The sequence below is a fragment of the Tiliqua scincoides genome, chromosome 1, assembly GCF_035046505.1.
Source record: "Tiliqua scincoides isolate rTilSci1 chromosome 1, rTilSci1.hap2, whole genome shotgun sequence".
Taxonomy (NCBI): Eukaryota; Metazoa; Chordata; class Lepidosauria; order Squamata; family Scincidae; genus Tiliqua; species Tiliqua scincoides.
Window position 1 is genome coordinate 110,790,834 of NC_089821.1, and position 23,734 is coordinate 110,814,567.

Consider the following 23,734-nt stretch of genomic DNA (forward strand, 5'->3'; position numbering starts at 1 on the left):
CATATTTTGCCTTGGTACTTCTTATTTTAGAAACAAATATACAGAAATAGTTTCTTCTTTGGAAGTTCTGGCCAGAGTTAAAGGTTGGCACTAATCTTACCCTTCCATAAATTAAATGACTATATGGATGACCTTGAAATTACTGCATTTCCACAGTGGCATACCATACAGCTAAATTCAACAATTTCTTCTTGTGCATGCATTTTCTTTTGCACAAAACTACAGCCACCGCAATTATGGAAATAAGGACTACTATAAATAGTGTGAAATTGAGACCAATTTAAATGACATAGGTACTCAAAATGAAGTAACCTCTAGTTATAATTTTCTGCCCTTTATACCCAAACCAATCATTACCTCTACCACGTTTGTGATTTTAAAAAAAGGTGGATTTACAGAATGCGACATACATCACTGTGGATACATGGGAGGCTAAACCTCATCTCAACGTGTACATCCACCTCCAATTAACTGTAGTCTTAGATTACTCCTGGACAGCACATAAAAATATCCGAAGGTAGCCAGAGACCACAGAGAGACAAATGCATTCTTTGCAAAAAGGCAACGTTATTATAAAGCCTCCCAAGCACTACAGCTGTCACTTAAAAACTGTTTTCCACTGCAATTACTTTCAGCACCACACTTTTAGGGCTACTCACAACTGTTCAGCTTTGGCTAACAGATATCAAAGCACATGGACCATTTGCAGAGTGCCTGGATACAAAAGCACGAAGTTCTGTATTTTTAAACATGGAATGCACCTAATCCCAAGTATCTAACTTAGATGAATGAAGTTAGCGGAGAATACACTTTCCTTTTTTTAAAAGTTTTCCCTACGTGCCAATCATATACATATCTGAAAGCAAACACTATCAATCCAACCATATAATACTAAAACCCAAAGCCACTTCCACATACAATGTCAAGGTTCAACATTTTTAAGCCTCTATGAAAACTGTGTTTACACCAAATCTTTCTAATTGAAGATAAATGAAGTGTGTTATAATGCCATTTAAAGGCTTGCTTGAAAATAAATTTCATTGAATAGAACTTTTTTCCAAACAATTTACAATCAGGAGCGCACATAGTAAACAGGCACTCATTTAACTAGATTAAAAGCACTTCCAAACATCCTGATAGAAAGTTTAGGCTAGTCACAATTGACATATAATGAACTCAGCTGATTCCTGAGTTTTGGGTGTAGTCACCCATAAAAGCAAGGAGAGTTAGCTGGAACAAGACAAGAACAATGCATCTGAAGAGGTCAAGAACTGGCACCATGGAATCAGGTTTGATGAAAAATGTGAACTCTGATTTTTTAAAAATGCCCTTAAATATGTGAACTACTGGTAAAAACAAAATCCAGTAAACATTATTTTGAACACCCACAACCTGACCAGCATTTTATCATCAAATGATTACATTGCAATTCCTATTGTAACTAGCTGAAGTCTGCTCCACATAGACTAGCAGCACAATCCTAGGCATGTCTACTCAGAAGTAAGCCCCATTGTGTACACTCACAAGTATGCATAGGATTGGAGTGTAAGCTGTAAGGAAGGGACTATGTCTCACCACCTACAAGTTATTTTGTATATAGTGTGGCGTTCTGCTCTGAGTCAGGCAGAAACCCAGATATTTACAACAGATCTTTAGAGATCGGAGATAGAACAAGAATTATACACCATGTATAAGAGGGAGGGGTTTGAGAACTCCCCTTCTATAGAAGAGAAGAGAGTTCAAAGATGCAATCACTGTCAAGATCATAGCACAACAAGCTATTTGAAAGAGGGCACACAGAACCTAACACTGGAACAAATGAAACTTGCTGATTCAGAGTCAGATAATTTTGCTTAATATTGTTAAATGGCAGCAGTTCTCTAGGGTTTCAGCAATTCTCTAGGGTTTCAGACAGGCATCTTTCTCTGCCCCACACAGAGATACCAGGGACTGAATGTGGGACCTTCTGCATGCAAAGCATGTTCTCTATCACTGAGCTACATTCCCTTCATAGGTCTGGCAAAGGTCTGTGATAGATCCTGCCATGGAAAAAGACAGTGGATGTTCCTATTAATTTTTCGTTGTGATAACATACAGAGTAAATAGAGGGAAATTACCCAGCAGCTGAAGTAGCAAAAGCTGAAAGGTTCTATAAGGAGACAAGAAATCTAACTGATTCCGTTGTGCAACACCAAACTTTGCGTTAAATTGTGAAACTGAAGTCTTAAACATGCTTACTTCCAAGTAAGTTCCAACAGCGATGCCAGAATCAATGCCCTGACAAATATTTTATATTCAACTGTAGGCATTAAAATAGTGGCTTTGACAAAGATAAAATAGTGGCTTTGACAAAGAGAAAGTCCAAGGTTGTACACAATTCACTTAGGAAAATTATAAACCTATAGTCCTTTGCTCAGGTTACACTTCATAACTGGAGTTAAGCCAATTTCATCCAACTGAATTGGAGCAATACGGTTGGACACCATTTAATAAGCACAAAACTCAAATACGGGCTGTTTCACAGATTTCACTCTTTCAAACTTCTACACTAAGGTTAGTTGCAGATTTTATAATGGAACTAATGAAATGCCCATCATTGGGGTCTAATATCAGAAATGATATCCTTCTAAACCAGGTGCGGTTACTTGAAATTCTTGTTCAGTGAATTAGAAATAAGGTCTATTTTGAGGCACAGTTGGCACATCAGGTACGTTCTACCTCCTTTGAGATATTTCCTCACAATGTGTTTTATAAAATCTATACATGGTTTTATTTTTTAAAGCAGAGAACTGAAACAATCCACAAGCTAGAAATAAATGATTATATTTGAAGAATCAGATTTTGAACAACTTAGTTGTATTCAACAGAAGCAAGCAAATAGCTGTTTCCAAGATGGCTTCAGTTTTGTCCTAACTCCGAAGTTGCTGAGTTAGAATTTGTACAGGTTGCACATGCGTTGATTCAACAAAACAGCCCATTATTTAGAGAAATTATAGAGCAATACCACTATTTGCATGGCCACCTGCCAGTTTTTCACTACTTTTAAAACATTTTTAAATTATGATTTTGATGCAATGGGTTCAAGTGCTTAGCCAAGCCCCATTAATAAAGGCAAAATGCAAAAACATGGGGTGTATGATCTTAATAAAGGAAGCACTGATAATATCAAGCCCTGAAAAAACAGTAGTTTTAAAGTACTGCCTGAAATCCAGTCTCATACATATAGATTTAAATACTTGTTTTGGGCAGAGGTGAGACAATTCTATAGAAAAACAGCTGTCAGGTTCTTTGCCAACACACTTTTTGAATGACTGCTAGCCATAAAATGGGCTAAGCTGGCAATCTTTGGTTCCTTCAGCTCCTATGCAAGCTAGGAGGGACATTTCCAATATCGTTTGTTTTCCTTTTGAAAGTGTAAGCATTTTATAAGAGCATTCTTGAAGTTATTGTCTCACCTAGAAGGGAACACTGATAGCTGCAACCACTGGGTTGCAGATTTTTAAAGCTCTGAAGAACACTGTAGATTTTATCAGTTCCATGGGTCACTTTATTATTGACAGCTGTTCACAACTGCTTTCAACCAAACTTGATCTATAAGCAAACATTCCACAGAGTTTATGCATTTCCTGCTTATCTTTCTAAGAACTGAAGCCTTGCATCAGATTTTTATTAAATTTATCTTCTCCAAACTTCAACAAAATTAAGTAGGAATTTGATATAACCAATACAATAATACTGTGGTAGACATCTGTAAAGATTTCAGTCCCAATCCGTAGTTCTCAGTGTTCCCTTCAAATTAAAAAAAAATAAGAAAACTATTTTCCTGCAACACTGTTCTTGTTCAGGCAATTATACAGTATTTATAATTTATGAAGGGAAACCTTTGAATAGCTGCACTGAATTCTCACTGTTCTGATATTCGAGTAGCAAACAAAAAATTAAGGAATGCTGAGCACTGCAAGAATATAAATAATATTTACAAAGGTATTTGTGATGATCCAGAATTCCTTGAAACACAAGTGTTCAACTGTTTTACTGACAAAACAAAAAGGATTTGATTCCCCTTGAATTCAAACACACTGAAGCATAGTAAAAGGCGTCAACATTTAATATTCATAAAAATACATGGTACTGAAAGCCTTGAAAGGTCCAAGGAAGTTTACAAATAAGCGCTTTGTACAAAAAGTCCTGCTAAAAATGGTTTAGTATGTTGTAAAAACAACGTTTTCACCAAAAGGGAAAAAATATGCATACTCCAGAAACCTGTCTACTAGCGTCCTTTGCGTCCATAGGGGGAGTCATCCCGGTGTCGTCGCTTGCCTTCCTCTTTCCTTGATTCTTTAAACTGGTCATTATACCGGCCCTGCTCCTCATCTTCTCTGGGACTGGGATAATTACGGGGTCTCTCTCTGGATTTTGACCTGTCCTTTCTTCTTCTGTGAAGTTCACTATCTTTAGTCCAATGCCTGTCCTTTCCTTCATTATCAGAACAAGAATTTCTTCTCTCTGCTCTTTTCTTTTTAGAATGACTAGTTTTGCTTTCCAAAGTCATGTTTCTATCCTGATCCCTGTCCTTTCCACTCCAGTAGTTGTTTTTGTCACTGGAATAATCTCTGTCATAAGAGGATTTCTTTGAGGCATCATCCCTCCTGCTCGGGTCTTTTGACTTTCTGTCAGCATTCCGCTCAGAGTCTCTCTCAGCACCGTTTTCCCTCTCAGACTGTCGTCTCCTCTCTTTCTTTTCAAGTTCTTTCTTTTTACTTGCTTGCCTTCTCTTTGTATCTTTGTCTGATGTTTTCTTCTTTTGTGGCTTCCTCCTTTTCATATCTGAAAGTAACAAAAACAGTTTTTAAAAAATTTAATGTATTCACTTTCCTTAACTTACACTTTGGCAGGGATCCAAAGATCATGTTGCGTGAGTAGAAGGATTTCCCCTCATGTCTCCTTAAAAAACTGTTGTGGAGGGTTTCCTGACCCTCAGGAACACCTCTCAGGGAAAAGGCTGCAGATCAAAAAACCAGCAGTCATGGCACTACAGCTGTGTGGAGCAGAAATGCTTTCCTGTATTGGACACAGAGACAACTAGTCTGACAAAACAAAAATCTGAGCAATACCAACATTGCTCTCACTATCACCTCCTACAGACTTCACTGCATGATTAAATCCTTCCAGCTGATAGCTGGACATTTCAACAGGCAGCAACTCGGCCCCCTTTAACTTTCAAGTAAGTTACTCTTCACCTCACTGAAAAGAATGTATGCACAGAACAGTTAAACAGATCTGATGCTAAATTAAGGGAATTAAACTTAACAACTTGTTCAGCACTGACAGCCAAATTAGAGTCACTTCATGGCAAGTCTCAGGTAATCTGCATATTGTACATAATTCACAGTTTGCATATCACTCTCTTGCACTCTGGACAAGGTCAAAATATAGTTGATGGCTAGTTCGAAACATTCTTAGGGTTGACTTCAAATTAAATTCCACCTATCAATTTGGCAGCAGTTCTCATCCCTAACACTGCAAACAAACAGAAGCTGACTCTTAATCACTTAAGCTGCACTTAATCACTTTAGTAATATTTGTTTGTGAAATCAAATTTTTTTTAAGAAGTATAGGTTAATTTACTTTGAGAACCTTTATTGGCATAAAAGACAGACATCTAGAAACAAACTAAAACAGTATAGTGCTGTCTCTATCAAAATGCCTCTTTACAGAATCTATTTTTCAATGAGGAAAGTACAAAAGTTAGACTAGAATGTACTAAATTAAAAACACACAGAATAAAATAAAATAAAAAATGTCATGCTCACACTAGCAGATTACAGACTCAGGTAAATTTGTCACCAAGAACTTGCCTCTTAGGTTCCCATCTAATCGCAGCTGTCTGTGCATAAGCCATCTGGGCTCTCTGCTGAAATGCCACATCTCTGACCCTGTTCCAGCATATCTTCCTTTAGTGATTGATTTGGTGTTACTGATGTATTAGATTTATAGTTAGAGGCAACACAAAGCAAATTTTCAATGGATTACAGAAGGCCTCTTTTTATCCTAATCTGCAGTATTTTTGTGAATCAGAAGACACTTGCTCTTTAAAGCACCATTTCATAAAATGTAATCAGCATGCTACCTAAATGCAGAAGGTCATGCTGGGTTATCATCTGCTCTCCAAACTGGACTAGCAGGCACCATTGGATTAACAATAATTTATTGTATTCATAAAAAAATATTTTTAAAATATTGACTCGTACTCAAGAACACTGATTTTAAATACAAAAATCATTGCATACTGTGCTACCAGCAAAAGAAACATGGATAGTACAGATGAAGCACAAAACAAGTTGAATTACAACCACATTATACTACTACTTAATATTCCTGCACCAGGAATCAGATATAAAGCGAAAGAGAAAGATGAGCATGTTCACACGACAAACACACAAGCAATGACTGAGGGGGATTTCTGTGGGATAGAACCTCTAGATGTTTTTGCTACATACACAACTTTGCTCACGATTATATCAGTATCTCACTGCTATACAGTTTACAACTTCCAAATTTAATCTCTTTTTACATACTCAAGGTATATGGCCATGTTATGGCTTTTGGTTACTTATTATCATGCTGGGCTGATACATGGAAACAACTGGGTGGAATTGGGGAATATCTCAGGTACCTCCTCCCCCTTTTCAGTTATTTAGTGTAAACGGAGAGTCTTCAGCCTTAACTTATTTCAAGATGAAAAGGTAGACTAAGGAGACCCATTTACGCAAGAGCTCTTACATCAGTGTGATTAATCCCCTAGTGGGGAAACAAGCCAAGAATAAATTAGATTAGGACTGTCAATTTAGCTACTCAAACAAGTAAGGGAAGATTTATGTGTCCTTAAACTGAGGTGATACAGATCATTCAGGGGATTGCACCTCATCACTTTTTACAAGTGGGGAACCATCTGAAAGCAACGTCACAGGTAAATTGCACCTTATGTGAAAAATGCAAATCAGAAAAAAGGCTAGTTTTGAAGATTTCTTTCTACCATGTACTCTTTTCAATTTCAAGCCAACAACTCTGCATGTGAAAACTCACAGTTCCTCATGTGAAGAACATGCCAAATCAATTAAGTATGTACAAATCTACTCTCCAGAAAGATGACCTTATTTACTCACATAATACTGGCCCAAAGTAAATTTGAAAACATTGGTGTTTGCCTAAATTAATAATCCATTTTATACAAATGATTCTAACTAAAATTATACAAATATTCCTGAAAGGAGGCATGCGCAAGCATTTATTATAACTGCAGACTGATCAATGATTGATTATTTTGTCAGCCTGCATTGTACGTGAGGGGTTATGTTCTTTTGTAAGTGTGTAAATTTAAAATTGTGTACAGTCGAAACACCCTTAAATTCCACAAATGCGTACTGTCTCTTTAAGAACTAAAAGCACCGTACAAGAGAAACAAGAGGGGACTGAAGGAACAGCAGCTTCATTCTCTCATTTCAGGAATGGAGGGCGGAATCATTTGCACTATTTTCACTTTTTTCAATGCCTTCGGAAAACGAGTGCGTATAATTGAATTCATGCAAGTCTGTCGTGTGTAAGGTGTGGGTCGACTGTATGTGATTAAATAACCAGCACTCTTTTTTTTTTTTGCATGCAGAGCACATTTTAAAAAAATGAGTTATAACTGGAGCTTAATACCCGAGTCAGCGCTGTGCTCACTATGAGAAGATGATTCACTCCCGCTGGAGGACCCTGAGCTTCCATTGCTGCTGGAGGCATCGTCCGACCCAGATGACTCTGACTCTGAAGATGAATCTGAATCCGATGATTCCACATCTTGTTTCTGTGTCATGATCATTTTTGGTGCATTTTTCAGATGTTCACGTAGCTCATCCCTAATTAAACAAATTTGACAGGTCTCAGTATGGTAGAAAACAAATATTAATTCAATTACTAGGATGAGGAGTTGAGTTTACCTTCTCTAAATTACATACCAAACCACAGTCTCAAAGAAAACAGTCTCAACCAATAGCCACTGAGCCAGTCTACATCTGCACTCTAAACTCCATTTTTCTGCAAGACTCAGGTGTGATACTAGAGAGCATAAGCAGATGCCTACACCAGATATGGCCCACATGCATGGTGGTGAGAATGTGGCTTTTCCCCCTCATCCAATCTAAAGCATGCCTGCTTCACCACCAATGTTTTGGGACAGCCACATGTCACTGTGACTCTCAACTGCGGCCTATGTACAAAGAATCATATTATGCAGGACCATATTTTTTCTTGCATATTAACTTTAGGATATGGATCTAGGTGCATGGGATTTTATGTTCACAGGCCATGCTTGAATATTACACCCCCAGTGTGGACATCTAGGGATGGAGATGGCTGTAAGGGTGTGGAAGGAAAATGTGCATTGAATTCCCACCACACACATCCGCCACAATTATGGATCTCCCTACAGGGGAATTAAGATCTACCCCCTCCCTCACGGTGTTTCAACAAGGGCTCAAAGCCTTTTTGTTTCATTTGGTATTTGGGGTCTGCCTCCTGTGCTTCCATTAACACTAATAGTTTTCCCACCTCCAAGTTGGTTTTTATTTTATTTATTTTTGAGTTTATTCATAGTTTTTAACAATTGTATTTATTTATTTATTCATTCTTTTCTTTTCTTTTCTTTAAATTGTAAGCCACCTTGGGCATCTGCTCCGGCAGAGGAATGGCAGGAGAAAAATCTTTTAAATTAAAAAGCAAAACAAAAAGAACAAAAAAAACCCACATCAAATTATGGACCATAATCAGTCATTTTGACCCTGCGACAAAACCCCAGTTCTGGTCTTTATGTATAACAAAATAGGTTTCCTTACGTCAGTCCTCCAAGACCAATAGAAGTGAAGAAATTGATTGCAAATCTAGTATTCCTTGGATTATCCCGAGGTAACAATCCTTCAAAGAATGGTAGCAGAGTTCTGTTAAAAGCAAACATAGTAATTATACCTTGATCTACAGATTGTAACAATAAAAGTAGATTCAGAATTACAAAATATACCTGTAAAAATTCTTCCAAACCATCTTAATACTGGTAGGAAACCAGAACAGGATGATTTACGTTGTCTAACCTCTGTTGATCCACGGATTATACATCCATGGCTATGGCTTAGCACGGGTCCCCAGGACTTGCACTGAGCCAGACTCAGCTCCACCTGAGTCCTCTGAACTGGACAGGAACCTACAGAGGGCTTTTGGAAGCCCAGAGAGGTGCAAAAATGCCTTCCAGGAGCTTCCCCCGGCCTTAGAATGCCTTAAAAGGCGAGAAAACATCACTTCTGCCTTCCTGCAGGAAACCAGAAGTGGCTTTTTTTGCCACTCTGGGCCATTCTGAAGCCTGGAGGAGCAGCGCGTGGACGCGTGCTGCCTCTCTGGGTCCGGGTGCAGCTCCAGTTCCCTTTGGAGGGGTTAATGGGACAAAGATCACAGATTTAAGTGTCCATGAAATTACGTATCAGTGGGGGGGGGTGTCAGAGAACAGATTCCCTGTGGATACTGAGGCCCCACCTATATTAGTATATTGAAAAATATTCATCTTTCTATAAATGGTTCAATAAATGATGATTCCTTATATATTTTGCCTCACTTTCTGGGACTAACAGTGTCAACAATGTTGTTAAAACATTATGAATCTATGACACTTTTAAAAAGACATCTTCATAATGAGCTCCTCCATGGTTATGCAATGATAATTTTGGATTATTGAGAATCTAGAGGGGAGGTGTGGACAGAGGAGAAGGAACTGAAAAACCAGATGATGGCATAGCAGGCAGGGTATGGTATGGGAGTGACAGGGTGGAGGGGGAGAAAGATGCTGTCATTTAACACAAGTTCAGTGGTAAACATCAACTACTTGTGATTTTAATTAAGGATGAAGCCAGTTTGAAGTCCTGCTGTGTCAGTGCTTATTCACTATCTGGCCATGGAGATGGCGAGCCAGCTGTAATATAATTTAGACATTGCTAGATTTTCATGATTAAGCACAAGATCATTATGGTTGGTATGGTTTGTGGCTCCTTCTCAAGTTGTTGTTGGTTCTCGGATGAAACCGATTTGGGAAGGGGGGCATAGTTTAATAGTATGAGTTCAATATATTGGTTCCAGTTTGATTCAAGGAATTATTTTCCATATATCACTACACATTATTTCATGATACCGAAGGACAGAAATGAGGAAGACTATTTTGCTGTGTCTGTTTTTTGACTAACAGAAGTATTTAGAGATTCAAATAGATCCACTGAGAAAAAATGACTAAGTCATTTCATTTTTTTTTTTTTTTGCATTACAGATAGGTAATTCAAGAAGTGTCAAAAAAAACCTGTCAAGATTTTTTGACTATCAAGATTTTACTCTTTTTTTGGACACTGGAAAATCCACAACACATTTAAATGATAACTACCCCACCAAAAGAGGTATACAGGTCCAGCCTATTTATACACGGATTTGACTCAACACGAATGGCCCCCTGCAAATGAGAAGGAATGTGCTGATCCCTGGAGAAGGGGAAAAATGCATCCCTTTAAAATCAGTTTAAAAAACTCAACAGTCCATTAATAATAGCCTCCTTAATGAGAGAGAGGGGGGGCAGCTGGCTGACAATCCATCAATCTTCTCTCCAGTGGACCCCTCCCCTCCCCTTCAGGTGAAAGAAAGGTGATCACTTTGCATTGGTAAAGGGAGAGGCTGAGTGAAGTGCCTTTCTAAGCCCGCTTAGAGGAGGACTGATTGATGGATTGTCTTCTTAAGGACTCTTATCTTACATCACAAAGGTCAGCAAGGCTGTTTTTAAATCACTGGAGCAAAGGAACTTAGTTTTTTTAATTGATTTGCTAAAGTGCGTTTTTTGCCATCCACGTGAGTGCTTGGAATGGAACTCACGCAAATAATGAGGCTCAACCTGTATTATGTGTGGACCTAATACACTGATATAACCAAAAGATAATTTAAAATGAGAGCAGAGTGGTAGTTTCTATTCACATGTACATAACAAAACACACACAGAGTCACAACTGACATTGTACATAGGCACACATATACTTGGCACTGTAAAACTGTGTTCAGAATGTGCAAAGAAGAATTAGTACATCATTTTAATTAGCAGCCTGAACATGAATAGGAAAATCAAATGACAAGACAGATGTGCTCAAATAAAAAAGGCACTGTAAAGCTAATTTGCAATACAGTTACTCACTCATCTTTCAACCTTGCATTAAGGTTAGGAAGTCCCATATATTCACTAAGCTCCTGGAAGAATATTTTAACAAAAATCCTACTGGAGGATGTTGTCGTTTCTTCGCTCAGTGTTATGCACTCAAGGACCTACAAATAGAAGTGACAGATTAATATCCAAACCCCACCTTTTCCCTTCAAAAGAATAAAATTTATTCTTTGACTCCAAAATAACATATGGGTTGTTTTAATTGTGACAAATTCATGCAAGTATCAAATGGGCTTAGTAACTACCATCTCAAAGCTTTTACTTAACTTAAAAGCAAAAGGCCAGAACATGAACAGTTTGTCTGAACTTGTTCTATTCCAAGGTCCAGCTGTCCGCTTCAAATTTCACGGCCCTTCTCAAGGCCAAAATTTCATGCTCATGAAATGTTTCATCTGATGCCATCTACCCTTTAAATATTTCAAAATTTTTTTAAAATGACAGATTTCATGCTTTTTGCCTTTTCTGAAACTAAATGCAGAATGCAAGGTTAGAAACTTTTCTACTTACACTCCATGGAAGCGAGTCTGTGTACAGAAGATGCGCAAACATCTTGGCAACATTCCTCAGCTTGTTTGTTTCCAACCGGTGTATAGTATCATACTGCTCTTTGAAAATGGCTTCAAATGATTCCATATATTCTTTTTTTAACATACAGAAGCGCTGGAAAAATCAGGGCACAGTTAAGAAACACATGTTAATCCATTTCCACTCAGCCCATAGGTGTACACATTTGATCCCTGTTGCCTATATGCAATGTTGAGCAGAAATGGTTTAAGAAAACCAAAATAAAGAAATGCTCGAGAATTAAGAATGTAAGACTCTGCTGAGTCAGACCAAAGGCCCATCAGGTCCAGCTTTCTGAATCTCACAGTGGTCCACCAGATGCCTCAGGGAGCACACAAGACAACAAGAGACCTGCATCCTGGTGCCACGCCCTTGCACCTGGCATTCTGAGGTAGCCTACTTTTAAACCAGGAGACTGCATATACCCATAACAGCTTGTAATCTGATGGAGTTTTCTTCCACAATTCTGTCTAAACCCTTTTTAAAGGCATCTAAGCCAGATGCCATTACCACATCCTGTGGCAAGGAGCTCCACAGACTAACTACACATGGAAACGTGGCAGAGAGTGCTTCCTCATTCAAGGTTACTCATTTCCTATTTTAGAAGGAGGCGGCCCTCACGCTCCTGAATGCTGCTCACAACCTGATGGTGTGGTCTTTGAGAGGTGGCATGCAGTATGCAGAGACTCCATACTCTTGCAACCTTTTGAATACTGGCTGTTATATTTTCTGGGCAACAATTAAAGAATGCAAATGAAGAGTGCCACTCCAGCTGTTTTGTTTCTTGTTCTGGACTCAATCTACACATTATTATTATTATTATTATACAAAAGGAGGTGGCAGAATTATGGACTGCTCCATTTCAGATCAGAATGCAGGTGAGGAGTGATATTTTAAAATGATTTTCCATGCAAAATCCCATCACACATTGTATGCAGCCACTTGAGCATAAGTCAATCTCACAGATAAGTAGAGGGCAGGGTTTGAACCCGAATCACGGAATTTTTTTATGACTCTCGTATAAGTCGGATAAACTTGGGGGGGGGGTATAGTTTTGTCTTATTTTAGCCGAGGTCAGATCCTAAAAAATAACCTACCAGTAATTGTTATCTAAGAACTGTACAGTCTCTAATTTATTAAAAGTAAAGTACAAGATCATAAGACACATTTTTATTCGTTAACTTTTTAAATGCTGGTCTTTATAACCTTTTTGTAAACACTAACAGAGTACGTGCACTGTAAAAACATACCAGTAGGACCATTAATCAAACCCTTCTTTAAGGTCCCTGATGTGTTAAGCCAGAGGCTCAAAGTATAACAACATATAAGGTTGCCCTGGAGACTAATTGCCCTCTTGCTCTCTTCTGGGCTTTTCCTGGCTACCGAAGTGCCTGATCAGCCCTGACCTCAAGTGATTTCGCAGATAAGGCAAGGAAATGATCTACATTTGATTTCACCTTACCAGTGAGTATCTATAAGTGAACATGCGCACTGAAGGCAAGTTTTAGGGAAGACCTCCCCCCTCGCCCAATATGCTGGCTTACTACATGCACAGTGTTTTTTGCATGCAGGAGAATTAAAACATACAAATCCCCACCTTTAGTCTGAAGTCAAACAGTCCAGAATTCTACTGCTTTACTCTTTGCAATGTGTAGATTGATTCACATAGGTGCCAACATTGCTTGATGACTATTCACTGAACGTGTGGGCTATTGAAAAGCTTTGACTGAGGTAACGAGGAATGTCATGAAAGTTTGTATGTAGCAGTGCCTCAGTCCAAGGTTAGACAGAATCACCCTCATGCTGAATAGGCATTTGTGAACCGGCCTTAGAAAGTCACTCACCCCTGCCAGCAAACCAAAGAATTTTTCATACGTTCTCTGTTGAGCACAACAGTCGAGAATCATGTTACACAGTTCTTTCTGTTAAGAGAAGAGTAAAGTCCATAAGAAAGATTTTGTATCAGTTGGTGTTAACTCTTCATCTTCTAGAATATAAAAATCTTTCACACTATGCATAGAAAATTTAATCATGGATTTACTTAGCATTAAAAAAAACTGGAAATTAGGTGAAACAGCTAAGAAAAATATACCATAAGCAATAAATTCAAAAGGTGAAATAAAGAAATTATGAAAAGGTATGTTTCAGATTCACCAGACACACGCAATGGCAGCCTACTGGTCCCGTATCCTTATTGACTAGTATCTTTTCAAGGACTGAAGCTCTTGTCCTAATCATACACACTGCCGACTCATGTAAGATTTTTTTGAAGTTATTTGTAACTTCACTTTGGCTACAGTGTAATCCATTTCCAAAAGGGGTTACTGTATTTGTCTATACATAGCAAAAACAAGAGTCCTGTGGTGCCTTAAAGACTAGCACTTATTTCAGCATACGCTTTTGTGGACTACAGTCTATGTCATCAGATGAAATCCTCAGCAGGCAGGCAAGGGTTACGCATAAACCCATCTTTAGATGAAAAAAACTTTGAAAAACAGATGAATTAAGGAGGAAATGAAGCAAGGCTGATCTGTAACAAGCTTAAAATTATGCAAGATAAGCACAGTGACAACTCACAATTAGTGATAACCATACAGCAATGTTAAAACCATTAACTCTAATTTGATAAGAATAGCAATTCGGATCCCCTTTTGTGATGGTGCCAAGTTTTATTATAAATTCTAATTCAGCTTCAGCACAATATGTGATCAAACACAAACCACAATAATTAGAGTAAACTTTTAAAGCCTGATGAACTTGGGGCAAGCATATTTACACCTTCTTCTGTATAATCTGGCTTGTCCTTTCTGGTTTTCAGAGAAGGCCATCTAAGATGTGCTACCCTCTGTGGAGTTAGAAGAATGGTGGCAAGAAATAAGGCCTTCTCTGTAGTGGCACCAACTTTATGGAATTTCTGCCCTTTTAGCTGATGAATTGTTCCACATTTAGAAGCTTTCTGTCGTGGCCTAAAAATGTTTGTTTTTAGATTAGCCTTCTGATTTTATTATGGTCATTTTAATACTGGATGTATTGCAGGTTTTATTGGTATGTTGAACGGTTATGCTTTATGTGGGGCTGCCCCTGAAGACGGTTCGGAAACTGCAATTAGTGCAGAATGCGGCGGCCCGTGTGGTCACTGGAGCTAGGCGGTTTGACTCTGTCAGTCCACTTCTCCGGGGGCTACATTGGCTGCCCATTCGTTTCCGGGCCCAATTCAAGGTGCTGGTCTTGACCTTTAAAGCCCTATACTGCTCTGGGCCAGGCTATCTTAGAGATCGCCTACTCCCATACAATCCGGCTCGTCCTCTCAGGTCATCAGAGAAGGCCTTTTTGCATGTGCCGCCGCCTAAAGAGGTACGTGGGGCGGCGGCAAGAAATAGGGCCTTCTCAGTAGTGGCCCCAATGTTATGGAACTCCCTTCCCCTTGACTTGAGAATGGCTCCCTCCCTTGAGACCTTTCGGCGAGGCCTGAAGACCGTGTTGTTTACACAAGCCTTCTGACTCTATGGCCTTTTTAACATCTTTTAGTTTCTTACAGGCGTGATTCCTCCTTGAACTGCTGTTTTATGCTCTTTTATTTCTGACTTTTATCTGATTACTGTTTTTATGGTTTCTCTTAATGTGTTTTTAATGTTTTTATCTGTTAAATTATGTTTTAATCTGTTGTTTTTTGTTTTTGTTTTTTTAATATGTTGTAAGCCGCCCTGGGTCCCTTTGGGGAGAAGGGCGGGATAAAAATAAAGTTTTATTATTATTTTTATTATTATTATGCATTTTATAGGTTTTGCCCTTCTACACATTACAGGGTGACTGCTGCTGCTTGTGTTTTAATTATTCATTATGTTTTGTTTTAATTGTTTTTAGTTATTTATAAATTGTTCTTATATGTGACTGTAAGTCACTTTCAGTGCCATCTGAGAGAAAAGCAGGATACAAACAGAACTTTAAAATTTTTTATTCAGGATGGAAAACAGTCAAGAAAAACCCTAATAACCAATATCTGTGCCTCCTTTATTACATTAGTTTGATGTATTAAAATGTATATTAACTTTTTATATGGTTCTATTATAAAAATGCTGCAGTCAATCAGTTTTCATACGAAGTGCTGATGCTGTAGCTAATGAAGGCAGCATGACTTGCAACACAATTTGCTTTTTGCCCTCTTCACTGAAGTTACAGTATTTTAATAATCCCCAGGGGTTAAAGTAATTAAATATTTTAGTATTACAGTGATTTCCAGCAGGCTATCTTGAGGAACCATGTGAAGGCAAACAGATTTGCCCATAAAAACACTCTTGCTGGTTTTTTTGAACAAGCAGATGTTAGACCTAGAAGCGTCTATTTCTAAACATTTAAAAGTTTAATTATTTTCTATAGCATATAGAACAGAAAACAAACAGCAGTTTTAACTGTGAACTGCCGCTTTGAAGCTCAATTGTATCCTTTGTTTCACTTGCTAAACCTTTTTGTCTGCACACGCTTTACTGAATCACTGGCAGAGCTGCATGCACTTTGAGTTAGAAATTTTTCTGACTTATGCCAAGGTAAACCACGTTCTGCTGTCTGCATAAAAACGATACAAATACATTTGCTGATGCTGCACAGTTTACTTCTGCTGGTCACACATAAAAGACAAAGAGCTATCTTTCAAAGTGCTCTCTTGCCATCCACCCCAAAAGCCAGACATTTCCACTTGGATTTCACTTTTTCTTCTGAGATTTCACAGACATTGCACATACTCTTTCAAGTCTATCTTGAAAACTTGCTTTAAAAAGAAAAAGAAAAAACCCAAGAGACATGAAAGCTGAGATCTTCAAGTCGGATGGAAATCTCTGGGCTTGTGTGGCAAAACTGCGGAGCACCCTGGTCACTGTCTGATATTTATATTTTCACAGACGGGTTATACAAAGAGATACTGCACCTGAGAAACTACTGGTTTCAGGGCAGACATGCTTCAGACTTTTCCCCCTGTACCACAAAGATGACAAGAGAAAAGGAAGCAAAGCAGTGAACACTAAGCCAAGTGTAGCCACTAGCTAGGGAAATCATTTCTATTTGCTTCTCCTCTTAGCGATACGTTTAGCAATTTAGCACTTGGAAGGATAAGCAACAATCTAACGGAGATTTCTTTTAGCTTCAGTCCCAGAGTGCAGCATCTTATACACCCAGCAGGCATAATGCTCCTAATCGCTAACCATAATTAAAAGATTGGGAATGAACCATGGATTGGGGACTATATTTTCTGTCCAAATTCCACTCTAACTGCTTCAAATGCTAACCAAGTCTCTTTTTAAAAATTCACAGTGGGAACCTTAGTGTTAATAGTGGTACAGATGTCAACTTTAATCATGATTAAAGTTATTGGGAGAGAAGCAGAAAGGAAATTTGAGCAGGAGAGGAAAAGGAACATGCAATCCCATAGTCCACTCTCACACTCTTAACCACACTGAGCTACATCTGTAGCTCTGCATTTTGCATCACAGCATACATTTTGCATTACAGCATTGCATCTGTACTGGACCACAAGTATGGTACCTTATCAGTCCACCCGAGAGGCGAGTATTGTACAGGCGTCTTCCCCGTATCTGCGGGGGATACCCTGTGGATACTGAAACAGTGGATAAAAGTGAACCCTATACTTACAGTGGTATACTCTATACCAAGCACTTGGTATAGGTATACCCTATACCAAGCACTCATCTCTCTCTTCCTTTGCAGCCTGTTACTGAGGAGGAATGCAAGAAGCAGTCAGCCAGAACTAATGGATGGTGACTAAGAAAATGCTAACCAGAAGCAGGAAGCTTCCTGGCTGACTGCTGTTTACATTTCTCCTATAGAGTCCTATACTAGACTGCAAAGGAAGAGAGATGAGTGCTTGGCGCCACAGTAAAGGAAAACAGTTAAGTAATGGGCACAGAGTCGGAGAACCGTGGGTAAGTGAACAGGCGGATGCCTGTAGTTGCTACATATGGATAAAAGTAAAATAAAATAAAAAAAAGAGGACTAGTCACTGAAACAGGTCCTTCATCTTAATGTAAATGACACTGAAACATCTAGGGAAGGAATACATTCTGAAAGACAGCGAGAAGAAATAAAGAATGTTTCAAAATTACTGATCTCTTGCTCTTTAATTTTTCTCCTTTAAACGAAAACCACCACCAACAGCTTCTCTTTACCCCAAAGCATTCAACCACCAGATCACTGGGCCTCTCAAAGCAGTAAGGATGCTCCTCAGATTAAAAGCAGATAAAAGTGTTGAAGATAGCATCTGGTTCCTTTACAGTGTTTGGCAGCTACTATGTTAGCATACCCTACTAACATACACTAGTAGTGTTAGTAGTGTATGCATACACTAGTAGCATACACTACTTCAGGGACTATCATGTGCTTCTTTCTGGAAACCATTCTCTTATAATACCATGCTTACTTAGAAGTAATTTTTATCTTTCTAATCTAATTTTGTATTTCAGACTAATTAGTGAAGAAAAGAACCTCCTTTCTTGTAACTGCAAGTCAGTCCTCTCATTTAGTAATTTAACAGGAGAATTATCTTTCATTTTGTTCAATCCAGAGTGGCAATACATTGTGGCTATATGAAAGCATTTTATTTACAGCATTCATATTTGAAATGTAAAGGAGAGGCAGAATCCTAACTGGCCACACTTATGCCCACAGAAAGGCACTGCTGAGAGCGTCACTTGTTTTATACTGGAGACAGTCTCAAGTTCAGACTATTTGTAAGTTTCAGAACTGCAAACATGTGACACAGCTATAGATTATCAAAATATTCAACATGTCCACCACTGTGGAACGTACTCCCAAAGAGAAGCAGAACATACGCAATTCCTTTCAACTTCCACCACATTACACACAAAAAAAGTTTTCCAGCTGCCACTTCACAGCTACGGTTATGCAATGGAACCTGCCACAGTTCTGGCAGCACTTGCTCTCTTCTGACCTTAACATCAGAAGAGCAAGCATCTGAGAACATATAATAATGCTTCATTATGCCGCCTGCCAGTTTTTGCTATCACTTTTCCAATATCAGCTCAAGACAAAGAGGACACAACCACCACAAAGTTGCTGCCAGCCAAGAAATTGGAGCACAGATGTATGGTGATGGTACACAAACCAGGCTCTGTGCCACCCTCTTCATCCATGAGGAGACAGTGTGCCTTTTCACTCGGTGGCCATTGTGCTTTAAGTGATAGAGTGCAAGAAGGTACTGACTATATTGGAAAAAGTGATTTTAAAAGCTTCCTTAAAAGAAAAAATGGTATAAATGGAAATGAGAAAAGTGAAAAGAAAGATTTCACACTGTCTGATCTCACTCACACACTCAAAAGGTCATATGGCCAAGGAAATACCATGCACTCCTCCTTTGTTAAACGGAAGGAGATGAACTTTCAAAGCTCCTGCTTTCATGCATAAACATGGCTCCCCTGTACTCCGGGGAAAGGAAAGACTAAGTGTGGACATGCTTCCACAGTGGAACTTTAAAAACTTTTGGTCAAAGACTTTTTTCACCAGGCAGGTGACTGTTTTGTAGCACCATTTAATACCAGCGTCAGCAGCACACGTAGCTTTCTGGCAAGGTTTTCCTTTGGCCTCCAAACTAGAATTGCTCAGCCTCAGTGTTTTTTTCACTTGTTACAAAACTATTTCAGCAGAGCAAACATTTTTAAACTCAGAGACACTGCATCATCTTCCAATATGCTATTTTGAGGACATGTTCCCGTAAGACCAAAAATCCACGAACACTATTTGATTTACTACTTTATTTTTTTTTAAAAGCATCATTCTGGAAATGATACAGCTCTAATTACAATCAAACTGATGTGCTGTGTATTAACCCATATACTACGTAATAAGATTAATTTTGTTACATTTTCTGTGTAAAAAAAGAAAAGATACCACTTCCAGAAAAAGAAAAGCAAAGTAGGAATTAGGGAGAATTACCGTTTGACTTTCAGGAAAATCCATCTTCAGCAATTTGTGAGCACATTCTTCAAAGTCTAAACTGTAAAGAAGGAAAAAAGTATATCTAGAACAGATTTTCAGCCACAACAGCTTAAGACACTCCAATGCTGACAACAATATTTTTAGAATTAGAAAGACAAAATGTTGAGGGACTGAAACAGACTTTGCTGAAATATACAAACACAGTCAGTTTTAGCTATGCTGCTAGACAAAGGGGAATTTAAATCAGCGATGTTCCAATGTCTCCGATGCTCAGATTTGCGAATTCCTTTTTTTAAAGCATGGGAACCCACCAAATCTCTCTCCACTCAGATTTCCCCACTGTACTTATCTGACATAAGCCCAGCACATTATCGCTACTTGATGAACTTTAAGGTCTGCTACAGTAAGCAATAAGCTCACATGGGCACTATTGCAAGAAGTTCATTAAGGAAAAAAAAAAAACCCCTACATAAATCAATACTGCCACTGCAGTTAATTGAAAATCCACCACAGTATTTTCATCTGACATTTCATTAAAAAGCATAAATAATTTAACAGGTTTTTTATAAAACCATGTTGAACAACAATTCCAAACAACATCTTTGCCATTTAACATCTACGGCCAAAACCAATAGATTTTCAGACAGACTAAAAACAAGATGACTGCCATTTATGAGTCACTATTGCTACAACATCATATTAAACAGAAACGTACAAAGTTGAGTAACTAAACAAATTAGAACATTATGCCTCCCTGCAAAATCTTAAATCTTGTTTCAGAATGTTTTCCCATGGAAAGTATTATCATCCATTACAAAGGAGACAATAAAACCTTTTAGAGAATTAACCGACTTTTTAAAAATCAAGCCTTTTGGTTCACTGTTCTTATAGCCACCCCCTCTCAGGATCACACCCTGTCACATTTCCCCCTCCACATCCTTTTCAACACCTAGGAATTCCTTTTAACAGCATTCCTAAGAGAGTAAGAGAAATTACACTTGCTGCTAAGGATTTAGAGCTAAGGATTTAAGTAAAATCAGAAATCAATTCATTTCATGCACTGGCTAGATTGTAAGGGTACTTGTAGTCATAGTGCAAGAGAATCTTGTAAATTACATATTTCATTTTACCTTGATTGGATTGCAAGGTAAATGGTTCGCCGAAATGAGACCAAGTTAATTTCTGTTTTATCATGGATGGTCACTTTTTGTCCTTCGAGAGGAAAAGAAGAATGGAATATTATAATAAAGCATTCAGAACTAGGTCAATATACAAAAGGTGCAATATACAAAAGATGCCTTAGTTGTAAGGTCATCTATGGTAAATCACTTTAATACCAATCTTTGCATAATTTCAAATTATAAAAGACATGTTAAGAAACTGAAGCACAATAGGCAAGCTTACCCACTGTCCCATCACAGACAATGTGTACAAGTATATCCTTTGTCATTCACAGAAACAAATATGCTACCACTGCAGCAGCCTGATGTTCACAGTTCATGGATAATCGTGTTAGTCATTTGTGCCCCCAGAAAGGAAAAAGAAGTCAAATCTATGCAATCTGCCAGGCTAGCAGTTAGCAATTTAAGCATGAACTGAGAACACCACACTGCCACGAATACTCTATGACCTGCATCAAGATGTTATGTCTTATCCCCAGCCTTTAACAGAAGTGCTTCTGGGCAGGGAGCCAGCTAGCCTTAGAAACAGCAGTTTGTGGCACTGTTTGGGGCTCACTGAAGATACTTTTCCCACCCTTCCCTTGTTGAGCTGAAAGGTGAAAAATGGCTCATAATCACTTTTTTGCTACATTGTGAGAGATGGCATTAACCATCCACCTCCATGTCACTTCTTATAACCTGTAAGAGGCTCAAGCACTCCAATGCTCTCCTGTTCCCCCTCTCCCCCCAAATACCCTCAACATTCTGTGGCTCAACTGTGCTTAGTGCTCCATAGGTTCTAGAAGCTCACACACCTTTGTTTGGTCATGTGCTCAATACACTGATAATTTAATTTACTAATGAATATACCATAGATACTCCCCTATAAGGCGAAAGATTCATGCCTTAAAATCCAGTGTGGATTGCCTCTTCGTCTTATCTCCGGGTCACTAATGAGCTTGGGAAGTTTAAGGGTATCGCAGCAGCTATCAGAAACCCAAAGGAGCTTCCCTCTGGCTTGCAGCACTCCTCCGTTTGCTGCTGTGCTTCTTTGGCTGCTAGAAACTGCAGCCTGTACTTGTGGGCATGACGGAAGCAAGTCATGGAGTCATGGAGCACTCTCTTTTGTTCTGCAAAAGAAACATGCTGCAGCCCCAACATGGACGCAAGCTGCAAAGCCTTGCTTTGCAAGACTTTGCAGGAGCGTGGGACTGGGAGCCCTGGGGGCTGGGGACAAGAATAGGCCCTCAGTTTGTCTGTACTTGTCGTAACAGGTGACTAAACAGCCACCAGGCAGATGAGGCTCGTCAGCCTGGGAAGGCAGCTCATCTGAGAGAAGGAAAACTCTGATCCCAAACCTCCACTGCCTTGTGGCTACATCCAGTTATGGAAAAGGCTTCAGGAGACAACCTCGAGGCAAAATCTGGAGCCAGAGTTCCTGAGGCAGTTCGCGGCTGTATACAGTCACGCTCTGGCAACTCCTACAATGCCGCTGGAACCAACCGTATTGGCCTCTGCCTTTCCATTGGACCATTTCAGCGACATGGAGAGGGAGGATTTGCTGCATGGGTAACAGTCTATCCTCCATATCTACATTACCCAGGCTACTCTGTTCCAGAACCACCATTCAGAGCGCGATACCATAGTCTTCCGAGACTGAAGGATGCCAACAGAGAGAGGGACTGGGAGCACCATGTGGACAGGCTTGCCTAAGGAGAAAGTGAGGAGCTACACATGGTAGCAGCAGTGGCTGCATTACAAATCTCTCCAATTTGTGCTTTCAGCTTGGAAGGCAGGGTATGGCAATCCCTTTTCCTTCCACTCAGTGTTCCTCCCTTGTGCTTTTGTTCTGGTTATTTGCACTGTAAAGATAAGATAAAGTCTATCTGCATTTTAAAGAGGTACATACCTATACTTTCCTGGGAGTAAGCCCCATTGACTATAATGGGACTTACTTCTGAGTAGACATACATAGGATTAGGCTCCAAGGGCCTTTGCACTGGTGTTGCTATGATGTTTATATATAGAGATCTTCCCTCCCCCACACCTTCCCCGTTTTTGCACTAGTATGTATGGAGATAACAACAACAACAACAACATTATTTTTACCCCGCCTTTCTCCCTGTAGGGACTCAAGGCGGCTTACAACATATTAAAAACATAATTTAAAAACAAATAAAAACATATTAACACATCATAAAAAACAGCAGTCAGAGTAAAAAATAGGTAAAAAGAGCATAGAGCAGCAGCAAGTCATAAAAGAATCAGGCCTGTAAAAAATATTAAAAGATGTTAAAAGATGTTAAAAGGCCGAGAACTCAGAAGGCTTGTTTAAACAGAAGGGTCTTCAGGCCTCGCCGAAAGGTCTCAAGAGAGGGAGCCATTCTTAAGTCAAGGGGAAGGGAGTTCCATAGCATTGGTGCCACTACTGAGAAGGCCCTATTTCTTGCAGCCGCCCCATGTACCTCCCTAGGCGGCGACACTTGTAAAAAGGCCTTCTCTGATGACCTAAGAGGACGAGCCGGATTGTACGGGAGTAGGCGATCTCTAAGATACCCTGGTCCAGAGCAGTACAGGGCAGATCTGCCCCCCCCACTTCCATTTGTTGGTTCTGAGTGTGCATGGGCTTTTGCCCTGGTGTTGCTGTGATGTCTATATAGAGATCTTCCTTCCTCCACACCTTCCCCATGTTTTTGCACTGGTCTGTATGGCGATCTGCCCCCCCCCTTCCATCTGTTGGTTCTGTGTGCAAGGGCTTTTGCACTGGTGTTGC

At 39.2% G+C, this 23,734-nt stretch overlaps 1 protein-coding gene across 2 annotated transcripts in view; it reads right to left on the bottom strand.

Moving 5' to 3' along the window:
- Positions 1 to 4,093: 4,093 nt before the first annotated feature.
- CWC22 (CWC22 spliceosome associated protein homolog) overlaps positions 4,094 to 23,734 on the bottom strand; it is a 41,406-nt gene continuing 21,765 nt past the window's right edge. The window contains exons 13-20 of one of the 2 annotated variants that reach the window (XM_066612358.1): positions 20,932 to 21,013; positions 19,799 to 19,859; positions 13,684 to 13,761; positions 11,783 to 11,935; positions 11,249 to 11,376; positions 8,877 to 8,978; positions 7,726 to 7,901; positions 4,094 to 4,827 (exon numbers count right to left, since the gene is read on the bottom strand). In XM_066612358.1, coding sequence (XP_066468455.1) covers positions 4,271 to 4,827; positions 7,726 to 7,901; positions 8,877 to 8,978; positions 11,249 to 11,376; positions 11,783 to 11,935; positions 13,684 to 13,761; positions 19,799 to 19,859; positions 20,932 to 21,013 — 1,337 coding nt within the window. In that variant the 3' untranslated portion in view covers positions 4,094 to 4,270. Of the gene's footprint in view, positions 4,828 to 7,704; positions 7,902 to 8,876; positions 8,979 to 11,248; positions 11,377 to 11,782; positions 11,936 to 13,683; positions 13,762 to 19,798; positions 19,860 to 20,931; positions 21,014 to 23,734 lie in introns of both variants that reach the window. The other variant, XM_066612357.1, reaches the window with a different exon arrangement.